Raw genomic sequence first — 19,785 nt, 5'->3', positions numbered from 1 at the left:
GGGGATGACAGTTACACAGGTATTGAAACTTGCGTTAGTGACTGATTTATACATAATATATAGTTTCAATGCTAGAATAGTTATGTTGGCCAAACACATATTGTATTTTATCAGTGTAAAGGTGATCCAGTGCCTTTCCTCTGACTCCACCGATCGCTGCTGAAAAAGATAATGCTTCAATAACATACATTTTCCAGCACACACAAAATTTCTGCTGCAGTGAAACATTTTTGAGTATTTCTTCAGATACTGTCCAGTTATCTCAAACTGTCATCATACATAAAGGACAAGAAATTGGTGCAAATGGGAATCTAGCTTTACTCAGGGGTTCTGGGCAAAAATAATTATATCAGAATACCAGTTTTATTACCATATGTATGTCCTACTTTACTTTTTTAGTTGCAAGCAGCTTCCATATACACTATATTGCCAAAAGTATTGGGACACCACTCCAAATCATTGGATTCAGGTGTTCCAATCGCCTCCATGGACAAAGGTGTATAAAAGAATGGGTCGCTCTCAGGAGCTCAGTGAATTCAAACGTGGTACTGTGATAGGTTGCCACTTGTGCAATAAGTCCATCCGTGAAATTTCCTTGCTACTAAATATTCCACGGTCAACATTAGCATTATAACAAAGTGGAAGCAACTGGGAACAGCAGCAACTCAGCCACAAAGTGGTAGGCCACGTAAAATGACAGCACAGGGTCAGCGCATACTGAAGCGCACAGTGTGCAGCAGTCTCAACTGTCTGCAGAGTCAGCACCTGCATCCAAGCCTTACATCAACAAGTGCAATGCAAAGCACCCTACGACCCCTCCACTAGCCGAACCACCGTACCCACTGAAGACATGCCACAGCACCCATGGTCGCCAGCTTACTGCACCCACAGACTGCTGCCAACCAGCTGCCGCCCTCCACCCTCACTCTACCCCTACAGAAGGACTCAAATGACTCTCCCACGGTAATACAGATTCCCCACACCACCTTGCCCTGACCTGTATCCCTTCACCTCCCCTGACCCAACTGTCACCCCACCCACCCCAACATGCCTCATGCAATCCTCCTCCTCATTTTCCTCTCCACCATCCCAAAAATCACCTCCCTCTACCCGCCTACCCCCCCAAAACAGCTCTACATTGCCCCTTCACTTCTCCCCTCTCCCCACTACGGCACTCACCACCTCCTCCTGCTACTCCACTCCCCCGTCGACCCACGTGCCACCACTATCAGACCCACACGCTCCTACACTTCCCATCCCCATGCCACCTTCCTTACCCTTCTCCTTCTCCTATCTGCTGGGGACATCTCCCCGAACCCTGGCCCCTCGCCACCTCACCCCTCCTCTAGGGACCCCCCTGCTCCCGCCAGCTGCCGTAACCCCCTCAACCTCATATCTGTGCCCCTTCTCCCCGCATCCATCCCCCCTCTCTTGGTTGCACTCCTGAACGCCCGCTCGGTCTGCAACAAACTTACTGCCATCCATGACCTCTTTATCTCCCGCTCCCTTAACCTCCTAGCCATCACCGAAACCTGGGTACAGGCCACTGACTCCACCTCCCCTGCGGCACTCTCCTATGGAGGTCTCGTCTGGTCCCATTCACCAAGACTGAGCGGTCACAAAGGTGGTGGGGTCGGCCTGCTCCTATCACCGCTGAGCACCTTCCAGGTCCTCCCTAATCCTCCCTCCCTAACCTTCTCCTCCTTCGAGACTCACTGTATCCGGCTCTTCACCCCCACCCCCCTAAGGATCGCAGTGATCTACAGGCCGCCCGGATCCATACCCCGCTTCCTGGATGACTTCGCTGCCTGGCTTCCCTTCTTCCTTTCCTCTGAGCTACCAACCATCATCCTCGGGGACTTCAATATCCCCATCAATGACAACAGCCTGGCTACTTCCCAACTCCTCCACCTAACCTCCTCCTTCGCGCTCACACAGCACACTCAATCCTCCACCCACATCATTGGGAACACCCTGGACCTCGTCTTCTCCCACCTCTGTACCCTCAACCAGTTCTCTAACACCCCCTTCCCTCTCTCCGACCACCACCTCCTCACGTTCTCCATCTCCCCTTCCCCTAACTCCCCCCCCCAGAGCGCCAAACCATCACCAGCCGCAACCTCCGCAACCTGAACCCGGCCCCCCTCCACTCAGCTGCCGACCGCCTACACGACAGCATCCTTCCACTGTCTTGTCCTGACCTAGCCACTAACACGTACAACGACTCACTATCAGCTACCCTAGACTCTCTGGCACCCCTAACCACACGCTACATCAATCCCAGACCGCTCCAACCCTGGCAGAACGACCACACTAAATGCCTCAAACGTCGCAGTCGCGCGCTAGAGAGACTATGGCGCAAAACCAGGTCCCCCCGTTCATTCTCCCTCTACAAATCTGCCTTCCTCACTTACACCTCCTCCCTCCACGCCGCCAAGCAGGCTTACTTCGTAAACCTGATTAACACCCTCTCCTCCTGCCCTCGCCGACTCTTCTCCACCTTCAACTCCCTGCTCTCCCCCCCCCCCTCCTCCACTCAGTACCTCACTCACCGCCCACGAAATTGCCACTCATTTCCACAACAAAATTGATGCAATCCGTCAGGACATAGTCAACTCGCAATCTACCTCCCCACCTAGCCTCCCCCCCCTATCTCCCCCTCATCTCTTCCCTCCTCTGACCTCGCAACCGCACTGCCCCCCCCACACCCAAGACCCCGCTTACCGTAACCCCACCAGCTCTGCACTCCTTCAGCCCTACTACCACTGAGGAAGTCACCAGGGTCTTCTCAGAAGCCCGCCTCACTACCTGCCCCCTGGACCCTATCCCCTCTCGACTCCTCCAGTCACCCCCCTCTTCCCTCATCTGCTCCCTCACCCACATCTTCAATCTCTCCCTCTCTACCGGCGTATTCCCCTCCCCCCTAATGCATGCGCACATCACCCCCATACTCAAAAAGCCCTCCCTGGACCCCTCTGACCCAAACAACCTCAGACCCATCTCCCTGCTGCCACTCACTTCCAAACTCCTGGAGCGCTTATTCTACAACCGCCTAAGCGCCCACCTAACTGACAACAACCTCCTTGATCCACTACAGTCCGGCTTCCGTCCCCTACACTCCACCGAAACCGCCCTCCTCAAAATCACCAACGACCTACTAACCGCCAAAGCCAAAGGCGACTACTCTGTCCTCCTCCTCCTGGACCTCTCCGCGGCCTTCGACACAGTTGACCACCCCCTCCTCCTTAATAAACTACTCTCCCTTGGCATCAGAGACACCGCTCTCTCCTGGTTCTCCTCGTACCTATCCCGACGCTCCTTCAGTGTCACCTACAATGGTGCCACCTCCCCCTCACTCCCCCTCTCTGTTGGGGTCCCCCAGGGCTCTGTCCTTGGACCCCTTCTCTTCTCCATCTACACCTCCTCCCTTGGCAAACTCATACACTCCCACGGCTTCAACTACCATCTCTATGCTGATGACACTCAAATTTACCTCTCCACCCCTCACCTCACCTCCACTTTCTCCGCCCGCATCACCCACCTCCTAAACGACATCTCTGACTGGATGTCGCTCCATTTCCTCAAACTCAACCTCTCCAAAACCGAGCTTCTCGTCTTCCCTCCTGCCCGCGCCCCCCCCCCCCCATCCTATCCATCACTACTAACATCACCACCATCAATCCCGCCCCGCAAGCCAAAGTCCTTGGAGTCATTCTGGACTCTAACCTCTCCTTCCAACCTCATGTCAAATCACTTACAAACACATGCAGACTCCACCTCCGCAATATCGCCAAAATACGCTCCTTCCTTACCCCAGACACCACTAAACTACTTGTGCACTCCCTGATTATCTCACGCCTTGACTACTGCAACTCCCTCCTCACCGGCCTACCCCAGTGCAGGCTCTCCCCGCTTCAGACCATCCTCAACTCAGCGGCTAGACTCATCCACCTCACCACCCGCTCCACCTCTGCCACCACCCTCTGCCTCTCCCTCCACTGGCTCCCTATCGCCCAACGCATCAAATTCAAACTACTCACTCTGACCTACAAAGCCATTCACAACACTGCCCCTAACTACCTCACCAACCTGATTCCCAAGTACCACCCTACCCGTACCCTTCGCTCTTCACAGGACCTCCTTCTATCTTGCTCCCTGGTCTCCTCCTCACACGCACGTCTGCAAGACTTCTCCAGGTCCTCCCCCATCCTCTGGAACTCACTACCCCAATCCATCAGACTGTCACCTTCCCTCCTCACCTTCAGGCACTCCCTGAAAACCCACCTCTTCAGGGAAGCCTACCCCACCCTCACCTAACTGCTGCTCTCCTTCATTCCTCCTACCACTCCATCCCCCACAGCCACTTCCTCCTGTACCACTACCCCCTCCCTCCTAGATTGTAAGCTCGAAAGAGTAGGGCCCTATAACCCCTCGTGTGCTGTTTGTAGTTGCTGTAATGTTTCATGTATTGTCCCCCCCTCTATTGTACAGCGCTGAGCAAACCCTTTGGCGCTATATAAACTCAATGTAATGTAATGTAATGTAATGTAAAAGCGTTGGATGCAGTGGTGTAAAGCACGTCACCACTGGGTTTATGATAGGTGAGCACAAACACATGAAGGGATCAGGAACAACACTGCAGCAAGGAGGCCCTCAACATGTACAAAGGAGGACCAATGATGCCACTTAGACTGGTGGCAACATGACTAGAGAAGAGCTGCTTCAGGACTCGTCTTTCCTACCGGAACTGCTGAGGAGAAAGCCTGTTGGATTGTGGAATAATGGATTGAGTGCCTATTTACCATCTTATTGCCTGGAGAGGAGATCTGCTGCCCTGTGAGCCTGTTTTTGAGCCTGTACTTGAGGGGAGACCAGTGTGGAGAGCTGTGTAGGAGTATTAAGGATCCAGGTGTTAGTGATCCTAAAAGCTCTTTGACCCTGTGTGAGTCGCAAGAGAGAGGTGAGCGGGCATTTCAGCCATTTTGGAAACCTTCGCACACCTGTCATCACTTTTTGTTCAAAGAGTTTATGTGGACTTTATTTTGCTGATAGGTGTTTTTCACCTCACGGGACTTTTTATTATATTATCCATTCTATTATGCGTTTATTTATTTTTGCATAATTAGACAGAATTATATGTGTTTTTGGGACGCACTTGTGATTTATGTTGTGTGTGGTTGCAACAATTCATCTGTTCCAGTGGGAGGTTTGTAGCACGCATTTATGCTGAGTCCTCATTTTGGACTTTTGTTATGTTGCTTGTTGAACACTATTAGATCCAATAGGATCGTTTGGAGCACTATTATCATAATTTCGGTCCCTACTTCTGGACCTGTTGGTTGGTACTTGTTACACGTGTTATTGTGTGAGGCAATCTAACACTGTCATTTATCACGTTATATGTATTGTTGATTGTTTTTTTTCACTTATTTGCACCATTTCACTCATATTTATGCAATTTCATTGTGTTAATTTGTGAAGGATTTATATGGTAGTAGCGCCACTTTATTCTTTGTTTTATTTTTCATACTTGTCTATAGGTATATGACTGAATGTTGGCAGCTTTACCTCTGTGATTAGTTGATAGAGACTTAGTTAGGAACGCAGGAGGTCTGTCACACTTACACCTATAGAAAGGGAAATATTTAATTGTGGTCAAAGCTTCACAGTTTGTTTTTATCTACAGACACCCCATATCTGCATAGGCAGTTTTTTGGTGAAGGTGAACTGTCTTTCAGAGGTGGGTAAATAAAGGGAAGGGCCTAAGCATTTGCACATTTGGCTGCCTGTGGGGGGGAAAGTATTTCAGCCGTTCTGTTACGGTATATTTATTTCACCTAAATAAATTTAAGAATGCTTTTTGTTAATGTTTGTATATAGGTCCAGTTTAAATGATAAGTGCCTACAGAAACCAAGAGGGTCTCGCCACATCTGTTATGCACAGGTTATTTCACGTCTCTCTTCTTATATATGGCTCCCAGTGGTAAGAGGTAATTGACCATTTAGTAGTACCTTGTCTCGGTTATCCTCATGCACCTGAACTGTTATTTATTCCTGATTTTCATGTAAAGCTGCCACACTCAATGTGATGGAGTGTTAAACATATTATCCATCAAGGGCAAACTGATGCAGGGAAGCAAGAGGTGAGGGGAACTGAGAGAAGATGGAAGAGAGACAGATAATGAACACTGAGGATGGAGTGCTTTAAACACATTAACCCTTTGTCTGGCTGTTTGTTTGCCACACAAATAGGCAGTAGTAGGAAACTATGCAGCGGCAACCAAAGGAGACATGGCGATAAACCAGTGAGGGCCTGAAAAGCACATTACAGCTATGGGACCTGTTAATAAAGATTTTAAAATTTGACAAATGAATAAAGCTGGACAAGTTCTTCACTCATGTTTTCCAGATATAATCCAACAAAAATTATTTTTCCAGCAAAACGTTCTGTTGGTAATTTTTGCCACCCTTAACTTGAAAATTGTGATTATTTGTGACAGAGAGATGCAGAGAAGGAATCTCCCTTTAAGTGTTATCACTTTTAGTTGAAGGGTTGACAATTTTATCACACTGGAGGAGATTCAATAAAATGTGCAACACTTTTCTGGCATTATGGCTATTTTAGAAAGGCCTGCACCAAATTCCTGAAAGAAGTGCAATGGTGTTATTACTATTTCTGACACATGTAACATATTCAACATTTTTCACATTCTTGTGTTTTGGCTTCAACAAGATACTTAAGAAATACCACCATATGGATAAGAAAGTGGAGACAAATAAGACCTCTTCCACGTTGGAGTAAATTGTGTCACAAGTTTGCAACAGATCCATGTACACTTTACCAACAGTTACATAAATCTGCTGCAAGTGGCGACATTTGCGGATTGGATGGTAAACAGAGTTCTAATGAGTGTCTAAGACATTCTTTATGAATTCCAGGTACCATATATTACCATTAGTACACAGTACAAGTTGACAGGAAAAAGAGGCAAAATCTAGGTATGAAGTAAAGCCATCCTCCATAAATCAAGCCTATCTATTGATTAGAGTTCATGGATTTTCTTGTATAGAGAAGTGTGAATTATTACAGGAAACCTGTATCTGAACAAGATACAAATGCTGATCTCTGGTTTCAATGCCATGCTTATCTAGTCTCTATCAGGCAGTGTATGACCTGCATGAACATTTTGGTTCAACAAAAATTTGGTTGCAAGACCACCCCTGATCACTGTTATTTTTTCTTGATTAAAGTGTATCTCAATTGATTTTTTTTTCTTTTTGGATAAAAGTATGGAAAGATGAACATTTCTGCCAGGTTTTTATTGCTGTCTTTGTCCCTACTAGGGGTTTTTGTATTTGTCCTCATGAACATTTACCTGGCACAAAAAGTAAAAGAAATTCAAAAATAATTAGAGGGAAAATGGGGAACTTTGTCATGGTGACAACTGTTTAAGAGAGGGCTTCCCTTCCTTTGGAGAGATGCTCTCATTCCCTCTTGTGTCCACGGACCAGAAGTCAAGGAGCATCCACCTCAGAGGCACAGATGGCAAAAGCAAAAAGATAGGCTTTAATCATTTTCTAATCTTTACGAAATTAAAAGAAAAGTTTTGGTTACAGATCTACTTTAGGTATTGAAAAGGAGTTAAGGGCTCATTTTAAAGACTAAATCACATCTTAGGGTTAAAGAGAGGATTAAAGCTGTAACCTAGGCAGATATAGCACCTCCTGACGGGCCTTCATCACCTCCTGCCGCTGGGCCTTCAGCACCCCCTGACGCCAGGCACCCAACACCCCCTGACACCGGGCCTTCAGCACCTCCTGACGCTGGGCCTTCAGCACCTCCTGACGCCGGGCCCTCAGCACCTCCTGACGCTGGGCCCTAAGCACCTCTTGATGCCGGGCCTTCAGCAGCTCCTGACACCGGGCCCTCAATACCTCCCGATGCCGAGCCCTCAGCACCTCCCGATGCCGTGCCCTCAACACCTCCCAACGCCGGGCCTCCAGCACCCCCTGACAGCAGGCCTACAACACCTCCAAACACCGCGCCCTACGGCTTGTTCAGTCGTTGAACCACTGTACCCACTGACGCCGTGCCACAACACCCACAGACGCCGGCCTACAGCACCCACAGACTGCAACCAGCCAGCCGCTGACCCAGCCGCCCACCACCCTCACTCCCCTCCTACAGATGGACACTGATGAACTCCGTCATGGCATAACAGACTCTCCTCGTTCTCCTCTCCTCCATTCCCAAACTCGCCTCCCTCTACCCCCCTACTCCCCCAAAACAGCTCTACATTGCACCTTCACTTCTTCCTTCTCCCCTCCATGGCTCTCACCGCCTCCTCCTTATACTCCCCTCCCCCGCTGACCCACATGCCACCACCACAGACCCACACGCCCCTGCACATCCCGTTCCCATGCCACCTTCCTCACCCTTCTCCTTCTCCTAACTGCTGGGGACATCGCCCCGAACCCTGGCCCCCCACCTCCCCACTCCCCCTCTCAGCACCCCCCTGCTCACGCCAGCTGCCGCAACCCCCTCAACCTCATACCTGTCCCCCTCCTCCCCGCATCCACCCCTCCTCTCTCGGTTGCACTCCTGAACGCCCGTTCGGTTTGCAACAAGCTCACCACCATCCACAACCTCTTTGTCTCCCACTCCCTCAACCTCCTAGCGGTCACCGAAACCTGGATCCAAGCCACTGACTCCACCTCCCCTGCAGCACTCTCCTATGGAGGCCTCGTCTGGACCCACTCACCCGGACCGAGTGGCCGCAGAGGTGGTGGGGTCGGTATGCTCCTGCCACCGTTGAGCACCTTCCAGGTCTTCCCTAACCCCCCCCCATCCTTCTCCTCCTTCGAGGCCCACTGCATTCAGCTCTTCTCTCCCACCCCCCCTGAGGATTGCGGTAATCTATCGGCCTCCTGGTTCTGCATCCCTCTTCCTAGACGTCTTTGCTGCCTGGCTTCCCTTCTTCCTCTCTTCCGAGCTACCAACCATCATCCTTGGGGACTTCAACATCCCCATCAACACCAACAACCCAGCTACTTACCAACTCCTCCTCCTAACCTCCTCCTTCGCGCTCACACAGCACACACAGTCCTCCACCCACACCAATGGAAACACCCTGGACCTCGTTTTCTCCTACCTCTGCACCCCCCACGACTTCACTAACCCCCCCTCCCCCTCTCTGACCACCACCTCCTCACATTCTCCATCTCCCTCTCCCTTAACTCCCCCCCCCAAACCACCACCTGCAACCTCCGCAACCTGAACCCGGCCCATCTCCACCCGGCAGCTGACCGTCTGTACGACAGTATTCTCCCTCTGTCATGCCCTGACCTGGCCACTACTGTGTACAACGACTCACTGTCGGCTGCCCTCAACTCCCTGGCACCCCTAACCACGCGTAATATCAGACCCCGAGCGCTTCAACCCTGGCAAAACGACCACACGAAATGTCTCAAATGACGTAGTCGCGCGCTGGAGCGCTTATGGCGCAAATTCAGATCCCCTCGCGCGTTCTCCCTCTGCAAAGCCGCCTTCCTCACCTACACCACCTCCCTTTATGCTGCCAAGTAAGCCTATTTCGTAACGCTTATCAACACCCTCTCCACCTGTCCTCGCCGGCTCTTCTCCATTTTCAAATCCCTGCTCTCCCCCCCCCCCCACCTCCACCCAGCACCTCACTCACCGCCCACGAGATTGCCAATCATTTCCAAAACAAGATTGACGCAATCTGTAAGGACATTGTCAACTCACAATCTACCCCTCCACCTAGCCTCCCTCCCTCCATCACCCCCTCAACCCTCCCCTCCCCCAACCTCATAGCCGCACTACCCCCCACTATACCTAACGCCCCGCACACTATAACCTCCCCAATGCTCCGCTCCTTCAGCCCAGCTACCACTGAGGAGGTCGCTAAGGTCTTTACTGAAGCCTGCCTCACCACTTGTCCCCTGGACCCCATCCCCTCACATCTCCTCCAGTCACCCCCCCCCCCCTCCATCATTCACTCCCTCACCCACATCTTCAATCTCTCCCTCTCCAATGGCACTTTCCCCTCCCCTCTAAAGCACGCGCACATCACCCCCATACTCAAAAAACCCTCCCTTGACCCCACTGACCTAAACAACCTTAGACCCATCTCCCTGCTACCATTCACTTCCAAGCTCCTTGAGCGCCTGGCCTACAATCGCCTAAGCGCCCACCTCACTGATAACAACCTCCTTGGTCCACTACAGTCTGGCTTCCGTCCCCTACACTCCACCTAAACCGCCCTACTTAAAATCACCAACGACCTGCTAACCGCCAAAGCTAATGGCCATTACTCAGTCCTCCTGCTCCTTGACCTCTCCGCGGCCTTCGACACAGTCGACCACCCTCTCCTCCTTACTAAACTGCACTCCCTTGGCATCAGGGACGCTGCTCTCTCCTGGTTCTCCTCCTACCTATCCCAACGCTCCTTCAGCATCACCTATAACACTGCTACCTCCCCCTCTCCCCCCCTCTCTGTCAGAATCCCCAAAGGCTCTGTCCTCGGACCCCTCCTCTTCTCCATCTACACCTCCTCCCTTGGCAAATTAATACACTCCCACGGCTTCAATTACCACCTCTATGCCGACGACACACAAATTTACCTTTTCGCCCCCCACCTCACCCCCTCACTCTCCGCCCGCATCGCCCACCTCCTGAACGACATATCAGACTGGATGTCGCTCCATTTCCTCAAATTAAACCTGTCCAAAACCAAGCTCCTGGTCTTCCCCCCAGCCCGCGCCCCCCCCCCATCCTCTCCATCATGACTAGCAACGCCACCATCACTCCCACCCCACACGCCAAAGTCCTGGGTGTCACCCTGGACTCAAATCTTTCCTTCCAACCTCACGTCCAATCACTATCAAGGTCATGCAGGCTCCACCTCCGCAACATCTCCAAAATACGTACATTCCTCACCCCAGACACCACCAAACAACTCGTACACTCCCTCATGATCTCACGCCTGGACTACTGCAACTCCCTTCTCACCGGCCTACCCAAACAAACGCTATCCCCACTCCAGTCGATCCTGAACTCAGCGGAGAGACTCATCCACCTCACCAACCGCTCCACATCTGCCACCCCTTTCTGCCAATCCCTTCACTGGCTCCCGATTGCCCTGCGCATCAAATTCAAATTGCTAACTCTGACCTTCAAAGCCGTTCACAACGCCGCCCCAAACTACCTAACCGACCTGATACCCAAATACCATCCTACCCATGCCCTTCGCTCCTCACAGGACCTCCTACTCTCTAGCTCCCTGGTCTCCTTCTCCCACGCCCGACTGCAGAACTTCTCCAGGACTTCCCCCATCCTCTGGAACTCCCTACCCCAATCCATCAGACTGTCACCTACCCTCCTCACCTTCAGGCACACACTGAAAACCCATCTCTTCAGGGAAGCCTACCCCACCCTCACCTAACAACTGATCTCCACTTCTCCCACCACTCCATCCCCCACAGCCATTTCCTCCTGTACCACCTTCCCCTCCCTCCTAGATTGTAAGCTCGAAAGAGTAGGGCCCTTGAACCCCTCTTGTATTGTTACTGTATTGTCTCATGTTCTGTCCCCCTTGCTACTGTACAGCTCTGAGCAAACCCTTTGGCGCTATATAAATACTGTATAATAATAATATAAAAGACATAAAATAATGCAGCTTTGTAACCATGAAAACATCTTTAAAGTATATGTAAACCTTCACCTTGTAAAACAATCCATTCAGTTTAAAACAGTAAAGAAAGGTAAAACATTTATGTATACATATAAGAAGACACTATAGATACCTTTGTTTCCTTTTTGTAATCACATGCCCTTGGTTCTGAGCTGCATAAGGAGCTTAGAGAGCTGGGGGAGGAGAAACACTTGTCTAAATGGCTGTTCAGGGGGGCAGCAGAAGTCTGATCATTGGAGGAGAGCAGGCTGAGTTCCCAGTATAGCTAGAGAACTGACCATGCTGCGGTCTCATGCCTAGTGTTGTCAGTTTTTAATAGGAAAGCAGAGGATGGCAAGAACATCAAGGATTTCACACAATTAAAGCAATACAAAGTGAACAGGATATGCTTTCTTACAAGTACATGGTACATCAGACCCATATCAGGAATGTGATATGTTGGGTTTACATCCTCATTAATTTTCTGTGCTGAAAAAACTATTAGTGACCTTATTGATGACTTAGGGTTCATTCACACTGGTGGCCAGGGGGCAGTAAAACAGGCAGTTAAGCAGCAGTTTTACACCCACCTAAAGATAGTTTTTCAGCCACTCATGGCTGTACACATGCCACAGCAAAAATCAAACAGCATGTTACATTCTGCAGGCAGTATCACTGTCAAACGCAACCAATTTAAGTGTATGGGGCCATGTGACAACCGCTTGTGGTTGCAGCTCATTGGTGCGGCATGTACAGGAAAAAACGGGTGGGGAGAAGGCAGCATATTGCCTCCTCATCACTTGTCAAAGATCTCTGAAAAGCAATCCACTGCAGAGGAGCAGCAAGGGCTGCTGCACCTATGAACAAGACTTCAGGCAGTCATCATTTATGATGTACACAGATATGCTTATCATAATTTTACTAATGTGTATGCTTTTCTAAAACACACCTAGGCTCAGTTCACTATGATGGAAGAATGGGAAACGATGCATGTATTAAAAGCTATGTAAAATTCTGCTAGGATGGATTCAAGTGAAAAGGCTTTCTGACATTGGCACAGCTGCAGTGTTTTCTAAATAGCATTAACAGTCCAGTGATTGAGTTGACTTTTTCTCTGGAATTGCTCTTTAAACTGGAAACGCCCTTTAAGAGAGTGAGCCATTAGAACAGCTCCAAGTAATACAAATTATCTGTTTAAGTGCAGAGTTTTGTGCTTGGTCTTTACAAAAGCGAGTTGTTTAACTGCAGTAATTATGGTATCTCCTTCTGTCAGGTGCATAATGAACATATTGCTCTTTATCAGGGTACTCACCTTGCATTCCAGGAGAAAGAAATTCTATTTCTCCTCAAATCCCAGTGCACTGGAACTGATTTTATGAACAAATAGGATTGAGAGCTAAAGGAGAGCTGCCTTTATTCTGATGGATGGTGTCTTCTCTCCATGCTCCGTTATTCAGTTAAAGAGTCATCACCATCCAGCATGATGCTCCCAGACTGAGGGCCAGAAGTCAGCAGACATTGGGTTATGGCCATGAACCTTACAGATAAATCACCAGTGTCGGCTTCACTTAAATAAGTCCATTCCTCCAAACAGAAAGTGGCACTGCTATCTTTTTTCATTAATTTGTTTATTTTTGTGGGCATTTTTCTCCACTGCTTATCCAGATCCTTGGAAATGGAAGTGTACAGCAAATGCTAGCCATTAACCCATTTACGTCTGTTTAGGAACAGCACAGTCCCACACACTGTAGTGTGTGCATCCTGTAATATCTGTGTTACTAAACCAAGTATATTATTTTATATGTGTATCAGTTAGAGATTGAGTTGCTTCTATTTCAGCGAGTAGCGGGGGGCCTTTTGGTTTCACTTGTTAAAGGATATTTTCTAAGTTTCATATATTGAATACAGCCTATAGAAATTTCTAGCTTCAAAAGAAACAATCAGATTATGGACACTCTGTTCAAACAATTATTTGGAATTCATATATTGAATACTGTTCTTGTTATTATTATCATCCATACAGTTAATAGAATTTTTGTTGTATTGATCTTTTAAAGACACAAAAATGTTTCAATGAGAGCAATACCTTAGCACGTGTAGCCACCATGACAGCGGCCCATTTTTGATACTTTGATGTCTTACTCTGATACAAAGGAAAGAATCAGGTCCACTCACCAGTAGATTAAAAACTGCCCAGTAATCTCAAGCAATGTTCAAAGTGAAAAACATTGCTTGTATAAGGCAATCTACCACCGCCTTGTAGACCTAATAGCAGGGTGATATTAAATAATAAAGGAAAGTTTGTCTCAGTCCAGTCTTTAGCATATTATTAAACTCATATAAAATTGTAATATATTCAGGGTACAAAGCAAGCCTCCACAGAAACAATAATGCATTATGTACAATTTTTGAAAAGTAAAATATTAGATTTTTTTCTACTTGGGTTTATTAAAGGTTATATACAGCTTACAGAAAAAAAATGAAGCGTACAGCACATCAGCAAAAAGGGAAATACAGTAAAAGGAGCACAATGGAGGAATAGGGGAAAAGTAAAATAACAATAATAAACAAATCAAACAGACATTGGTGATGTGACAGACTGCCTGGCACCCTGACTGGGTGCCTCTGCCAACCAGTGCCTCCTGCTCTCCAAACCCTTCCAGCAGACCAATAGCTAATACCATCCTTTGCCCCAAGCCTCATATACAGACAAGATGTTGAGGTAAAACCAAGGATGAAATGTTTATTAAAACCGAGACACATATTTTATACCCCCAGGAGTTCATTCCCTTCTTGCGGATATTAGCTTAGATAATATAAGATGTACAACCAGTAAAAACATGACAATGCAGCCTTTAAACATTAATCTGATTAACAGCTAGGCACCTAGACAAGTCTTATCAGTCAGGCTAATAGTCACAAGAATTTCCCACCCTGCCTCCCTTGTCTATATGCTGGAAAATATGTCCATAATAAGTCTTTATTAGCCAGGAGGTACCCACCAGGATGCCCAGAAACCGTTCCATAGTCCTAGATACATAAGGTACATTATACCACTCATTTCTTAATGTCCCACCCCAGATCCAGCTTGGATCTAAGTTACCAAGTGGCACATCTTTGGCGAAAATATTATAAAAAGTTAATAATGTAAAGTTGGTACTAGCTGGGGCAAAATGGGCAAATGCTGCATTATGCAGCTCTTGAGTACCAGCCATAGTCAGATGTGCCCAAAAAGAGTTCCATCTGGTAAAGGTGCAGGTGCACGATCTGTCCAACACAATGTTCTTGCAGATGCACCACTGTTCTGGGAACTTCCTGACTGCATAATCTTGGTAGCTACTCTCAGCTAGTCAAAGGGTTTCAGGACCCAGCTCTCCTCCATGCACTGACTGGCAGAATTAGACAAAAACCTTTGGTCTCCTCCATGGGCCATAATCAGTGGGTAGAAGACCCCTCCAAAAGCCCCTGTCCTGGTTGGGTCTGTCACAGGTCAACAACCGGAGACTAGATGTTGGCACTGTTCATTACAAAATACCAGTCCCACGACCATACAGAAGATGATATACAAATAGCAAAAATAATGGAATGCTACCTAATTTGTTGGGGGTCAAATAAGGCAGTTGACCAAACAATAAACCTGTGAGAAAATGGTCGAAGCACACTGAGGAGGACCATCCGCTTCTTAGGTTTTCACTTTAAGGCCCAGCCCCACATTTCTAAAAGAAAAAAATTATGTAGTCAGTGGTATACAACATTTAAAATGCTAAAAGCAGCTCAGGCTACAATATTTACCTTTACTCTGGTCCTGTTTCCCAAACACCTGCTTCTCCCCGAACCAGCGGCGGTCCTCTTTAGGCCTGGTTCACGCCTATGCGTTTTTTAGTTTTGCAGAAACGCGCTACAGTCTATTTATTATGGTTCCCTGTGGGTCACGTTCACATCTATGTCTTTTCCACTGGTCAGTTTTTTTGGAAATGGTCAGAGACTCTTCTACCGCAGCAGGTTGCATTTTTGGTTCCCAAGACTTCAATGGAAAAGCAGCAGAAACACATTGCTTGTGTTTTTGTTGAATTTCTGCAGAATTTTGCTGGTTTCTCCTTCAAGGCAACAGACACCCCCCTAAAACCACATTAAAATGTGCTAGGAAAAAAAAATGCACCATGAAAATGCATCAATCGCAACCTGCATAGGTGTGAACCAGGCCTAAATTGTGCCCAGCATAGTTCAACCCACTTCATGTGAGTCCAGTCTATTATAAATATCTTCCCTTGGGGTTGCTTCACAGTACTTAGTACTTACACGGTAAATATTACTGTCCAGCTGGGTCCCTTTGATGCAGTCTCTAAACCGCCCATGTGATTTTGTTGGGAAAATAGTATTCTGTGTACTTACAGTTTACCTACTCCTGGTCTGAACAGTTAGAACCAAACTGCTAGAGGTATAGCTTGATGGGTTACCGTACTTCCATAGTTTGTAATTCTAAGTGTACCAGTGCAGTGGTCCCGTTCGTCTCTTCCATTAGCCTCTGTGTGCCTTGCATGCTTTTGATAGCTTATTTTACTTTGTGCTAAGGTTAACCAGTCATGTTGGGTTAGGAAGGTGGTGGCACAAGAAAATTGGTCTAATGATAGAGAAAATATAGGTCCGATCCCGTCTCTGCCCATTGGAGCAAAAACATTTCTTACATAAAACTTCTAAAAGAGGAAAAAGAAATGCAAAGCCAGATAGTTGGACATAATGGGGGTTATTTACTAAAACTGGAGAGTGCAAAATCTGGTGCAGCTCTACAGAGAAACCAATCAGCTTCCAGGTTTTATTGCCATAGCTGAACTGGACAAGCTGAAGTTAGAAGCTGATTGGCTACCATGCACAGCTGCACCAGATTCTGATTGCTCCAGTTTTAGTAAATCTCCCCCAATGATTCCTTGTTATCTTTAAAAATGGAACAAAATTAATCTAGAGGCCAAAAAACACCTGTTGCTTTTGTTGTAAGCATAAGCATAAGTTAGTCCAACAAAACTTTGCTGGAATTGCACTTTAATTAGTTCAGAAATTGTCATCGCAGAAACAGTTAAGAACATTGCATTACCACTGTGTACTGTCCTCGCCATTAAATCCCAAGGACTTACTGGTGTATATAAAATTAATACATTTACTGTAGGACTTCGATATTATACCGTCAATATGCCATGACTCACAACACAGACATTGATATATTGTGCGCAATCACCTTTCTCAAATTTTATTTAAACATGCCAGATTACTGCCACCATGGCTTGAAAATCTAGGATATACTTGTAGTTTGAATGCCAATCCAAGTCTTCAGGGGAAATTATAATTAATATGGGTTCTTCCAATAATATAATATATTTTGAAATGTTTTGTAGCATTGACAGTATTTTGTAATCATTTTATTTTGTTTTACAGATGGTGCTGTTTGCAGGAAAACTAAACACCATTGCTGCAATTGTGACCATTTTCTTCTTGCTGGTATATGCTGCAGTTGGACTTGCTTGTCTGGCACTAGAATGGGCATCCGCACCAAATTTCAGGTAATGGGAAAGGTCTCTCCTTTTTATGCAAGCCTTATTACTTGTATATTGGTACTGGTCCACCATTTCTGCCTGTTTTGTAGGCTTATGGTTTAGTATATGTCAATATGAGTTACTGTGCTACATAGAGGGAGTGATTTACTAAAGAAGTAGTCATTTAATTCCTCAATTAGCTAATGAACCTGCATTCACTTTAAGCACCAATGATATGCAGAGGAGCTTAAAAATGGTTTAAGTGTTTTTTTTACCTTCATGCATTCTATGCATTTACTTATTGGAATCCATCTGCCCCTAGCTCAGGCATGCATGCAGGAGGGTGTGCTTAGTTGAGAAAGCCCCTCTTCCTCTAATTAAGACTCCTGGGATGTATGACATCATTTGCCTAGGCCAGAAACCAGGAAGTAACTAAAAAAAATGTAAAAAAAAAAAAAAAAGTTTTAAACAAGAAAATATAATATACCTTCCTATCAATTTACTAATGCTAGCAGTATAGGGATTAAAAATAGTTAAAGTTGATTGAGAAAGTCAAATTCCCCTTAACAGATCAAAATGGAGCAAATAGGAGGAGTTCATTGTTTACATACACTTTAAATAGATATTTGCAAAGGTTCTTTCTAGTAGCCATCACTATATTATGGATTGCAATTACTGCTTAAAAGATCATTCCAAAAACAAAAATGTAATAAATTTCCCCTTACTAGTCCTAGGGTGTGCTGGCTGCATTGGTTTTCTTTTCTCAGGTTAAAACATTTTTTGCAAGCTAATCCAACATGGAAACTACCCCAGTTTATAGAGCATATATAACAAAATGTATTTCCCAGCAAACTACCCAGCTAGTCAAAAAACCCGAAACATTTAGGCCCCATGAACACTGGCATTTACTTTAAGCTAAAAAAACAGGAAACATCACTGGATAAAAAATGCTGGTAATAGCATTTTTTAGTAGCAATTTTGTAGCATTCAAAAGCATTTAGGAGCGTTGGTGATTTATTAGCATTTTTACAATACATGTAGAGGATTAAAAAAAAACTAGGAAAAAAGCTGTTAGGAGTGTTTTAGTAGCGTTTAGCATTTTTTTTCCTCCTGCAAAAACTCTCCAAAAAACTCTCCAACAATTTTTTTTCTGCTCCTAGATGCTGAAGCTTAAAAAATGCTATTAGCCTAAAGTAGTGTGCATGAACATATAGGATAACACTATTTAGCTTCTAGAAGCAGAAAAAAATGCTAACAGCAGCTTCTAGAAGCTTAAAAAGTTGCTAGTGTGTATGGAACCTTACACTGTCAAACAGCAGCATTAACAACAGGTATTAGTTGCACAATATTTGCAAATATGTGTGACCTTGTCAAGGCCTCTCTGTGTAGTGTGGTCCTCACTATACTCTATAAAAGCTAAGGTTTAGCCATTAAAAACAAAAAACAAGCATTCTTTATAGTCCCCCCCCGGTCACATAAAAACCCTACTTTGAAATCGTGCGACTTACAGTGAAGTCGCACGATTTCAAAGTCGGGGGACATGCCGATTTCGGGTGCAATTTGCAAGACATCTGACACAGATGTCTATGCAAATCGCACTAAAAGTAGTACAATCAGTGCGGCTCTGAGCAAGTCGGAACCACACTAAGATGACCACTCTAATTGCGGACAATAGGCTGCGATTTGCAAGTCGCATGGCATGCAAATTGCATGCCAATTTGCATCCAGTGTGACTGGGGTCTTAATGAGCTAACTTACCTGTAATGAAGTATGTCCCGCATAGTATAGGCAGCTAGATGTGTATGGATTATTTTTGGAGAATAAGGATATTGTTTAGTGTCACTTTAAAGTGTTACTAAACCCACAACAGGAAAATCAGTCTGCATATGCAGTATAGCATGCTTGTTATACTCCCTAGGGAATCTAAGGGGTTAATCCTCTGCATTGTGTACAAAGGCTGTTTGATCCATCCTTCTCTGTTCCTCCCCTTATTCAAGCAACCACCTCTTATCTCTTGATAAGACAGACTGAACTGTAGGCATTTTGCACTTGCTCAGTTTGGTGTGTATTGCTAGGAGGGTTTTTTTCTTGGGAAAGTGTATGTGATCAGCACAGGGCCAATCAGCACTGCCCAGACAGAGGTCAGGTGTTTCGCATCCTCCTAGACCAGAATGAAAACTCCCCTTACAAGCTTTAGCTAGTGCTCGGCTGGACACTAATAGAAGTCACGAGACTGCTCTAATTGCTGATGAGAAAAGGGATTTATCAGTTTATATTTACTAAAATAATTGCACTTCCATGTTCTGTGTACTGTGGGAGACCAGATATAGTGAATGCAGGATCCTGGGTTTAGTAACACTTTAAGCTGTGACCCATCCTCCAGCAGCCCAGAAACCAGAAAAACATTTTTGCTTTAATGAAAAGGGGACAAATTCCTTATTTAATTCCTGCCAGATATGGTAATTAAATAATTAGAAAACCAAAAAAACTGAAAAATGTGATCATAGAAGTGGGGCCTACAGTCAAGTATAATTAGTGTCATGTATTTAAAGAAAAGGCATTGATCT

The 19,785-nt window shown here is 46.2% G+C and overlaps 1 protein-coding gene across 1 annotated transcript in view; it reads left to right on the top strand.

Moving 5' to 3' along the window:
• The window catches only part of LOC149460081 (solute carrier family 12 member 9-like), a 303,029-nt gene that overhangs the window by 178,825 nt on the left and 104,419 nt on the right, over positions 1-19,785 (top strand). Inside the window, exon 9 of the mRNA XM_089680094.1 lies at positions 17,121-17,245. Coding sequence (XP_089536220.1) covers positions 17,121-17,245 — 125 coding nt within the window. The remainder of the gene's footprint in view (positions 1-17,120; positions 17,246-19,785) is intronic.

The sequence above is a fragment of the Staurois parvus genome, unplaced genomic scaffold (genome assembly GCF_062004578.1).
Source record: "Staurois parvus isolate SC_StPar_1 unplaced genomic scaffold, SC_StPar_1.0 ptg000235l, whole genome shotgun sequence".
NCBI classification, from domain to species: domain Eukaryota; kingdom Metazoa; phylum Chordata; class Amphibia; order Anura; family Ranidae; genus Staurois; species Staurois parvus.
This window is presented reverse-complemented; position numbering and strand designations above follow the sequence as displayed.